The sequence below is a fragment of the Tasmannia lanceolata genome, unplaced genomic scaffold, assembly GCF_043159265.1.
Source record: "Tasmannia lanceolata isolate RefF3 unplaced genomic scaffold, GAP_Taslan_0.1 ptg000012l, whole genome shotgun sequence".
Taxonomy (NCBI): Eukaryota; Viridiplantae; Streptophyta; class Magnoliopsida; order Canellales; family Winteraceae; genus Tasmannia; species Tasmannia lanceolata.
The window spans coordinates 56,379,503-56,390,159 of NW_027518689.1; the positions used below are offsets into that span (position 1 = coordinate 56,379,503).

General features: G+C 38.8%; 1 protein-coding gene across 1 annotated transcript; it reads left to right on the forward strand.

Moving 5' to 3' along the window:
- Positions 1 to 5,489: 5,489 nt before the first annotated feature.
- On the forward strand, positions 5,490 to 10,100 carry LOC143887467 (uncharacterized). Its single transcript, XM_077391545.1, has 2 exons — positions 5,490 to 6,352; positions 9,406 to 10,100. The coding sequence occupies exons 1-2, from the start codon at positions 5,551 to 5,553 to the stop codon at positions 9,768 to 9,770; spliced, it is 1,167 nt and encodes a 388-aa protein (XP_077247660.1). The 5' UTR covers positions 5,490 to 5,550; the 3' UTR covers positions 9,771 to 10,100.
- The last annotated feature ends 557 nt before the right edge of the window (positions 10,101 to 10,657 follow it).

The window sequence follows — 10,657 nt, forward strand, 5'->3', positions numbered from 1 at the left end:
AAGTTAACTTCCCGATTGAAATGTCGTGTGAAAACGGGCTTTCCGGTTTATGCTGTAAAAGGCTGGTGCTGTGTAAAGACATGCTCTTGGTTGTGCCGTGGAAGACAGGTGCTGTAAAAACAGGCTTTTGTTGCATCTCTGGGATAAAACGGTTTTCAAAAATTGTTTCCTTTTTGTAATAAACCTAAAAGAGATTGAGAGAAACCAAACTGGTGCTCTGGGGGACTTGTCATAAGGTTCTTCCTCACGACACCTATCATTAGTACCACCTTGACAAAATTGGGTGTCTACAACATTATATTATTCAGGCTGATTTTTTGCTAAATTATTCTACTTACTACCAATTTAGAAGGATAGTAAAAATAGAAACCTTTTCAAATTACTTTTTTGTATATACGATTTAAAAAAATATTTATGCCACATATGATAATAGCCGGATGGGGAGGCTGTCCACGTTAGCGTGAACAGTGAAACCCCATCCTGCTATATTATAATTATAGATTATTTCTCACGTCTCTTTTGGCTTAGAATGCTACCGGATTCTAGAGTACGCCGCCGGAATATCAAGTACGCCACCGAATTCAAGAAATACCCATCATCCAAAGATATCAAGTACTTCGCCAGATTCTAGAGTACGCCGCCGGAATATCAAATACGTCGCCGGATTCAAGAAACACCCATCTTTCAAAGATATCAAGTACGCTGCCAGATTCTAGAGTACGCTGCCAGATTTTCTGGGTTCAAACATGCATTCCAAACGTATCGAGTACGCCGCCGGATTATAGAGTACGCTGCCGGAATATTAATGGGTACGCCGGCGAAAATAGGGTGTACGCCGGCGGAATTCAGGGGTACGCCGGCAGAAATAATGGGTACACCGGTGTAAATAATGGGGTAAGTCGGCTGAATCTCATACACAGAGGTGGTATTATTAGAAGACGCCACCATTTCATATTGATGTCCACGTGTCGTGGATCCGACCATTTATGCTTATTGGCGCCGACCAAGATTTAAACGAACCCAAGGGACTCACGGTTCAAAGAAAGATTTCAAATCCAAACAAAACCAGCTGTGTATAGAGTTGCTAGCGTTCCAACATGTGTCAAGCATCTATCCGTCTCTAGTTATTTCCGATGGCCAAGATAGAAACGAACCCAAGGTTCTGCCAAAAGAAGCCTTGTGAAGCACGCCAATTTAATGGGCAGTAATGAAAAAGGAAGCTGAAGGAGATTTCTGTTGATGTCAGAAGGGTACTGGGGTCTTTTCCCCACCCCTTTTTGAGGAATCACCCATGTTTGATGCTTGTTTTAAAAAGTACCCGAAATCCGTAATTTCTCGAAACTTTTACCCACTTCCCGTACTTTTCTCAAAGGCACTTGTTTTTGTGCAAATACCACAATATGGTCGTGCTGATATCATTTCCCTAAAATAATTCTTGAAATCGAATTTCCATAAAAATGACTTTTGTAATGTTTGCCAAACATGATTTGTAATCAGTTATGTGGTGGCATCCATTATAAAGATGCCATAGCCCGAAAGTCACACCAATAAAACAATAGAAAAATCCATCCAAGGGCTTTTGCCCTTTGAATCTAGACCGTCAATCTATTTTTGTAAGTCGTCGATCAAATAAATAGAATTGCAATTGATGTGATCTTTGTGGTATGATAATTTTTGGGGTGGGCCCGGTTAGACGAATCATCTAGATCATTCTGGCATTATGTGGGTCCCTCCATTGAATGTTTTTCTCTTGCAAATAATATTAAAACATGCCTTTCTAAAGGCAATTCATAGTTTGACCACGTAACACACTTTCTGACCAAAAAGAAAACCACTTCGCAAAAAAGGGAAAGGAAAAGCTCTCAAAATGTTTTTCTTGGATCCTAATAGGGAGGAAAAAGATAAAGCGAAAAGTCTGTGTTTTCTTTTTGTGTAACTAAATCCTAGCTTAGGCCACTTGTTCATCAATAAATATAATCAAAAGAACCGAGCGGGGTTTCCCATTCAAACAAGCCCTTCTAGTAATTAAGTAACAAGGCCTTAGGCTCTCCAGTTTGTTCGATTCATGCGTCACAATGTGATTCTGATTCCCATGCAGAAAAAAATAATTCCCATGCCATTTTCCTAATCTAAACCCAAGTTCACGAAATTGTCATTTGCCTACAGTGAGAGGGTCAGAGGGGCATGCGAGAAATAGAGATTCAGTGGTGGCGATGGTGAGTGAGAAAAGCCGGGTTAGAAAATAGGAAAAATAAAAAAATTTATTCTAAACAAGATCTTTTGTTCTAATTTGTGTCCCTACTCATGTTGTCCTCATTCACCCCCTTCTAAAATATCTCTCTTGCTAGCAATATATTTCCCTCTCTTCACCCCTTCTTAACATAGCTCGAGTAATACTTTATCTCCTTTTCTTTTCCATAATTAATCAAATTTGAATTATAAAAATAAATAAAAAATCCTTTTTGTACGTCTTGGAACTCTTCTTCCCATGGAATATGTTTTCATGGAATTCCTTTTTTCTTTTTTTTTCATAAAATTTTACTCAAAATAGCATGTTCGGTTGATAGGAAAAGTTGGGAAAGGACTTTTTTTCCCAAAATTTGCTAATTTTCCATTGGGTTCTCATGGCAAAGAAATTTCGATGGAAAAATAATTCCATCCAGAGAAAAAAGCCAATTATCCTCCAAAAATTTTCCTTAATAAAACTTGAATTTTTATTACCGGGAAAAACTTGATCATCGATAGCCATTGGTTCGGCTTGCTCACTGCTGGACATCACTAACATAATAATGGTTGTCAATAATTAGAAATGACGAACAGAGGTGTGATGGAGGGTTAAACGGGTTTCGTCAAAGACGGTGATGAAAACGTAAGAGAGAATGGAGCCAAAGAGAAAAATGGAAAATACTCGGAAGCAATAGGTGCCAGAAAATGCAAAGAAGCAGTCCCAAGAAATTGTTTTGTGGTGCTTCTAGTGGAAGGCGAGGTTCTAAATTTCGGCTGAAATCCGAAATTTCGAACCGAAATTTTAGATTTAGGTGAGGACCGAAACCGAAACGTTACTAAATGAAATTGCCGAAATTTACCAAAATTCAGTCGAAATTTCGGAAATTTCAGAAATTTTAGCAAGATTCTTGGTAAAATATTAATTTTTTATTCCTTTACAAATTTTAGGCCGAATTTAGACCCAAAAACGACATTTCGAGCGCTTCTACTGAATTTTGGTCAAAATTTGGGGATTTCAGCTAAATTTCAGTTTCAGTGAGGACTACAAATATAGTCGTACTCAAAAGTTTATTCCTAAAATTTTATTTTATTTTGATAAACATAACAGCTAAAAGATGTTTCGTGAAAAATCATGGAAAGAAAAAGTTTCATGAGAACAAATTTTTGGCCAAAAAAGATTTTTTATCGAACCCAGGAAAATGATGTGGGAACCGAGCTTATGACTTAACTCGGTAACCAACAATCAAAGTTTGCCATGTGTACCAAAATTACTTTCTTATGTGTTTCCCGTTTTAGAGGGATCTGACTTGATTTGCTCGGTTTCCTCGCTGGTGATAAAACCAGTTTCCCTAGCATTGCTCATCGATCCAACACATGCCCTAACTGTTTGGGTCTAGGGTATTTTTTCGGAAAAAAGATTCCACAAAAAATTAGTTTTCCAACACTTGGTTAACTTGTTTCTCATATATATATATATATATATATATTTTTTTATTTTTATTTTTTTATTTTTTGTTTATCCATAATCATTTTTAGCTCGGATCCAAACAGCCTTTCGGGGCATAAAAAATCATACCCACGTGTACAAATTAACAACTCACATTTATTGCTCCCTTGCATTTGTTTTGGAGTTTGAGAACCGATTGCGACTTGAAAACTGATTATTGGAATCAAAATTTTTGATTCCAATAATCAGTTTTCAACAGACAATCAGTTTTCAAAATCCAAAACAAACAGGGATAAAATGACAAAGTGGAGGATCAAAATCACTTAATCTGAATTTAAAGAAACACGAGCAAAGTGATGAAAAATCCTGTATAAAGACTCATATATAGTTGTTGCATGTGCAACGTTATGATGATTCTCCTTGGGCGTGTTCTTGCTTTTGTAGGGCACATGTGCCATAAAAAAAAGTGGAGAAGGTACCTTCAGAAAAGCAATGGGATTATGCCCCATGCTTTGGGTGGCAGATGCTAGTGGCTGAGAATGATGTCCCATTTGCAGCTTTGCCAGACCCTCACCACCCTCTCCATCACTAAGAATGCCCAAGCCCCAAGAGAATCAAACCGCATAGTCAATAAAATCAGTCCAACCATTCTAAGATCCTCTCGTAGACCGTTCTACCCGAATACTCGAATCCTAAAATGCTACGGAAGGGGTGGAAATATCATTTTCCCATGCAAATATAAGAGAACACCCCAAATGAAAATCGCAATCATTTTTATTAAGCCATTTGCTTTTAAGGTAAAGATTTTAAGAGAAATTATATGGTGGCCGCCCTTTATCCCTAAACCGTTTGGTTGCCAGGTTTTTTTCTTTTCCTGGGATTTATGTGGGTAAAGGTAGGTAAGAGGCAAAAGAGAGGACAAGCATTAATTAGAGAAAGATACTATGATGAGTGGAGAGAGAGGGTAGAGAGAGAAAGAGAGACCACCATTTTCAAGACAAGATTTTGCTGATGTCAACAAGAAAAAGCTGATATGACTACTAAATATTCTCCCACATAAATCCTAGGGAAAAAAAACCCAGCAACCAAACGGAGCAGCGGCGGAGAGAGAGAATATCTACCACCTTGATTTTTTGTCCGGGTAAAAAAAGTAAAAAAAAGGCTCACGCTGGATCATACATAAGGGGGAAAGTTTTTTCTATCTCTCTGCACTTGTGCACTTGTTGGTGGACGGTCGGCCACCATATAAAAACTCAGGTTTTTATGGAAAAAAAAAAATAGACGGTTGGGCTGAAAGTGATCAATGGACATGCTCAATTGGATGGAACGATAAATAATTGGTGTAGTGTGATGCTAGAGTATATATAGTCTGTTATTGGGTCCACCAGATGAAGAAGGCCAGATCTGGTGACCTGTGGCGATTTGAGTAATTTCTAGTAGTTTGAAAAGGCTTTAATCCAAACATATGATGGTCGATTGTGACAAGTAGATCTCCACCGTACAATTTTTAAGAAAGTAGTGTTGAACCCCACCTTACACGCCTCTTATTCCCAATTTTAAGGAAATTGAAAACGCACTCCTTTCTTTTGTTAACGACCCTCTTCTCTTTATTTGGCGTTTTTTTACTTATCTATTAAATAGTATCAGAATATTACGTGCAGCATGGGACCTGCTGGATGAACGGTCCATATTAGGTGTAGCATGGGACCTCCTTGAATGGGGGCCAACAGTAACAAAAACGACAAGAGTTATTCGTTGAGAAAACTCTATTCGGGAAAGGGTAATATCGTATTTCCTATGAAGGTGAGGGCCTTTTTATATCTTACCGTTGCACAAAAATAACCAAAGAGGAACAAGTACCTTCACTCTCCATCCAAATGGACAGCAAAATGGCAAGCTCGCTGAGCTCATCATCTAGCCGGGAAACCAGATCGGAAAACCACCAAAGCAAGAAAATCGGCTGCATGGCCGGCATCTTTCACCTCATCCACAAACATCACAACTCCCAAAAAAGACTTACTGAGAAAAAGAACGATAAGAACGTCACAAATTCCAAAACCACGTCAAAAACCAAACGCCCGGCCGAGGCAGAAATTCCGGTTGAAGGAAACAAAGAGATAATTGGATTGCCGGGAAATTCTACAGCAACCGCAGATATCCGGCGATTCTCGTGTGACGTGCCACGAAGCCCGACCCTGCCGCCGGAGATCCGAAGATCGAATTCCGTCAACTCGCCGGAGAATTTCAGCCGGACCCCGGCGCTTGTGGCTCGTTTGATGGGATTGGAGGAGATTCGGCTGGCGCCAGAATCGGCAAATGAGAAGCGGCGAAAACTGTTGGGAGCTCTCGAGAAATGCGATGAAGATTTGAAGGCGTTGAAGAAATTCATTGAGGGAGTACGGATGGAGAAGGATCGCCGGATATCCTTGCCGGTATCGGGGGTGGAATATCGTCCAAAATATCGGCCATCGCCACGGGAATCGGTCGCGGGAGAAGCTAGGGTTAAGGCTCGAGCAAGTTTGGGGGGGAGGGAATGCTTTGAGAGAGATTTGGACGGTGGAGGTGCTACGATTGAGGAGAAAATGCATTCTGAGTTTAACTGTGAGCAGCCAAGTCCCGTTTCTGTTCTCGATGAGATATCGTCGCCTCTGAAATACCGGTCGTATACACTGAGGAAGGGTATATTTCTTCACTTTTTTCTTTTTAAGTTTTTTTACTCTTTAGCACTCATACAAGTATACAACTATGCTTGTGGCAAATATGCTTGAGTGATTGGGACCGTTGATCTTTGTGATCCACCCACTATGATGAGCCATGGAATAAAAATTGAGCAATTCCAAGATTTCGCCCAATTTTTTGTATAACATTGAATGGTATGATCCTGTTCGCCATTTTTTGGGGATGTTGTCTATATAGATCAATGGTCACGATCAGCATACATTTGTTAGGCCCACTATATCAAGGGTTAAAATCACCAACAATGCATATTGGAGGGTAGGAAGCCGTGAGCTAAGATGTAGCACGCTTAGGAGTGGCAAAATTGGCCGAACTGAGCCGAAACCGACCCGAAACCGAACCTAAAATTCAGTTTCGGTTTGGTTTAACCAAACCGATTCAAATTTCGGTTCGGTTCGGTTTGGGGTCAAACTGAACCGAAACCAAATCATTGCCACCCGTAAGCACGCTCTTACAAAGTTTTATCATCTATGACAATTAATTTAGGGCAGTGATAAATCGACCTCTGTATATCTTAAATCGACTCCCTATGTGTCTTTCTTGGGTCTTTCTGTCTCCAAGAAAGACACATGGAGTCAATTTAAGATATACGGGGTCGATTTATCACTCCCGTACTATAAATATATGGGGAGTGACAGATTTGGCCCTTTTTCTTCCCACAACTACCCCTCCTAGTCCAAGTGTATTTATGGCTACTGTATTTTACACTGCTAGGAATGGCCACGGGAAGAAAAGGGGGCGAGTATAACATTTCCCTAAATAGTGGGAAAAGTTAGGCGCCCCCATGTTTTTTAAAACCTTTTCAATGTAAACTTTTTCTTTAGCCATTAAATACCTCTTACTATTTTTTATAGCTATTGAATATCTTATAAGTGTAAATTCCTTTTTAGCTATTGGGTATCATAACGGTAAATTTCTTTATTGCAACTAAATGCTGGAAAAACTTGTGTTGCCCGTGTTATCTAAAGCCTTATAAGTGTAAATTTCCTTAGAGCTGTTGATACCTTAAAATGGTAAATTTCTTTACTGCTGCTAAATAATGGGAAACATTGTGTGGCCTCGTGTTATTGGAAAACCTGTGTGACCCCATGTTATTTAAAACCTTTCAAATGTGAAATTTTCTTTAGCTATTAAAGACCTCATACTATTTTGTATAATTATTAAAGATCTTATAAGTATAAATTTCCTTATAAATATTGGGTTTTGCCAATGCGTGCCCTAAGGGCACCCATTAAGGTGCATTGGAAATGACATTTTCCACACATTTTCATAGAGACATCTTGAAATAGATGTAAAAAGTCTGAAAATACATGTAAAATGATTCGAAAATATCATTTCCAATGCACCTTAACGGGTGCCTTTAGGGCACGCGTTAGCAAAACCCATAGATATTAGATACCTTAAAATTGTAAATTTAGGTGCTAAACACTTTACATAACAAACAGTTACATTTGAAGGAATTAATACCTTACTATGGGATTTGCTAAGCTCGATCGCAAAAGGCTTTTTTGCGGCTGGTCTGTCGCACTTCATACCAGCCACCTCGTGAATGGAGACAGCAAAAAAGCCTTTTGCGATGGACGCTTGCAATTCCCTCTTACTATATATTAGAACACAATGGGGTTTAAATATTTAAATCTACTGATAGGAAGAAAACTTAGCTATATTGAAGGAAAAATGAAAAACCTAACACATACGGGCCAAAAAAGGGGGAAAACAGAAATGGTAAACCCATATATATATATATATATATATATATATATATATATATATAGGAATAAGAGTGTGCGCTCGACCGCACCAAGCTTAGGTGCGGTCGAAGGCCAAAAACTCATGTGGGCCCACATTGTTAGGATGGCCCAAAGCATTCATTTGCAAGACCCCATCATAGATAGGGTGTGTACAAAAAATCAGCTCCATAGGATCATCCTAACCCATCCAAAAGTGGAGGACAAAATGGACAGACACCGTTTGCCACAAATCTGCCTATTTTTGCCGTCCACTTTTGGAGGGGTTAGGATGATCCAATGGAGCTGATTTTTTGTAAACACCCTATCTATGATAGGGCCTTGCAAATGAATGGTTTTGATCACTACAAAAAGTGTGGGACCCATGTGTTTAGGCCCTCGACTGCACACTCTTATTCCTCATATATATATATATATATATATATATATATATATATATATATATATATGAGGAAATGGTTTGTGTGCAACTGCACAGATAAGCTTATATGTGCATGGCTGCACAAACCATAGTGGGGGCCACATTTTTTGGGGGATCCAAAGCATTCATTTGGAAGGTGAAAATGCGTAGAAACTTTTCGCGGGATCCAAAGCATTCATTTGGAAGGCCCTTTCATGGATAGGGTGTGTACCAAAAATCTGCCCTTTAGGATCATCCTAACCCTGCCATTTGTGGAGGGAAAAAATGATTAAAAACAGTGTCTATCCATTTTCCCCTCCAACTTTGATTGGGTTAGGATGAACTTATAGGGCTGATTTTTGGTACACACTCTTTCCATGGAGTGGCCCTTCCAAATGAATGCTTTGGATCCCCCAAAAAATGTGGCCCCCACTATGGTTTGTGCAGCCATGCACATATAGCTTATCTGTGCAGCTGCCATTTCCTCTCTCTCTCTCTCTTTCTCTCTCTCTCTCTCTCTCTCTCTCTCCATATATATATATATATATATATATAGTAATTTTTTTTAGTTTTCTTTTTTTTATCAATTTGAAAGCCTAAAATTTTGGCATTATATTCTGCTGCTGTGTTTCTATATATTTATTCACAGGAATTATACACATATTTTTCAACAAAAACAATCAGCAAAAAATTAGGTATGGGGCCAGCGGTTTATGATTCCAAACCATTCATCTCTTGAGCCAAACCCTCTGATTTGTTGAGAGCGCACTGTTATTTTTTAGCTTTCAAACCATCTATTTTGGCGTAGAATAATAATGTTTTTATTAGTATATTTTTATTCATTGCAGGAGGTCGGCATAAGAAGTTAAAAGATGACGATTTTAGCTGTCCCTTTTTTCAAAGAATTATGTTTGAAGCATTGCCGCAGTTCTCTTGCCGGAAAGGCAATGATCCATTCGGGTACTTTAGTCCGGCGGCAAAGAAGACGAGACGCAGGCGGTTGCCATTTTCGAGGAGCAGAACCATGATAGAGAGTGTAAATGAAGTATGGAAAGATGGGATTCGGGAAGAGAGATGGGAATTAGGGAGGATAGGGGTGGTATTAGAAGGTGATATATTTGGAGAACTAGTTGACGAGATGGTTAGAGAGTTGGGTTGGTTTTATAAGTGCTCACTTCCCATGGAGACATGTAGAAAAAGACTATGTTTCTAGTGCTTAAAATCATCTGCTTTTAGTTTCCTTGATGCTAGGGGTTCAAACATCATAGTTCCGATTGCAGCCAGAAAGTGTTTCATTTGAAAACTTTGCAACCCCACCCCACCCCACCCCTGAATGCTCCTTCTCTTGTCTTTTGTCGCAAAGAGGTTCGTATATTTAATTACTTTTGTTAAAATTGTGGATCCTAAGTGCAAACTAATGAGGAAGATCAGTCTACTACAAGACAACTCGGTGTGCATAATGTTATAGTACGTGTATGTAATGAACACGTTCGTAGACATAGACAGTTCATATCAATTATCAGGCAATTTATTTGGCCGGCCCTATCTTGGCAAGAGTATGCAAAATGAATTATTTACTCATTTAACTATTTATAGCTACTGATATTTGCATGACCATGTTTTAATAAAGAGATACACTCACCTTATTTGACACTTTTTAAGTCACTGCTGAGAGCTTTTCTGGAATTAAATAGCTTTTGAGAACTGGATAAACATTGATTAAAGGAAACTTTGGCCCATTAGAAAAATATGTTTTTGTGGATATCTGTAACCGGGAATTTATCTGGGAAGGGCGGAACCTTAAATTTTATTAATAAGGAAAAACAATATAAGAGGGGGACATGCTGCCTAACCTCCAAATCCAATAAATAAAAATAACCCAAAAATTAAAGACTAGCTATAAGGTCCCACATCAGAAAGGGGGAGAAGATTGCTGGGCTATATATGTGGATTTTGCTCGACTATATATGTGGATTTTCCCTCTCCTTATGCATATGCGTTTTCAGCACCTCCAAGGTCCCCGGAGGGTTCGAAAACGTAAAACTGAACAATATTTTATTTGTGGGAAATAATAGGATTAACTAGTCTCAATAAAGAATC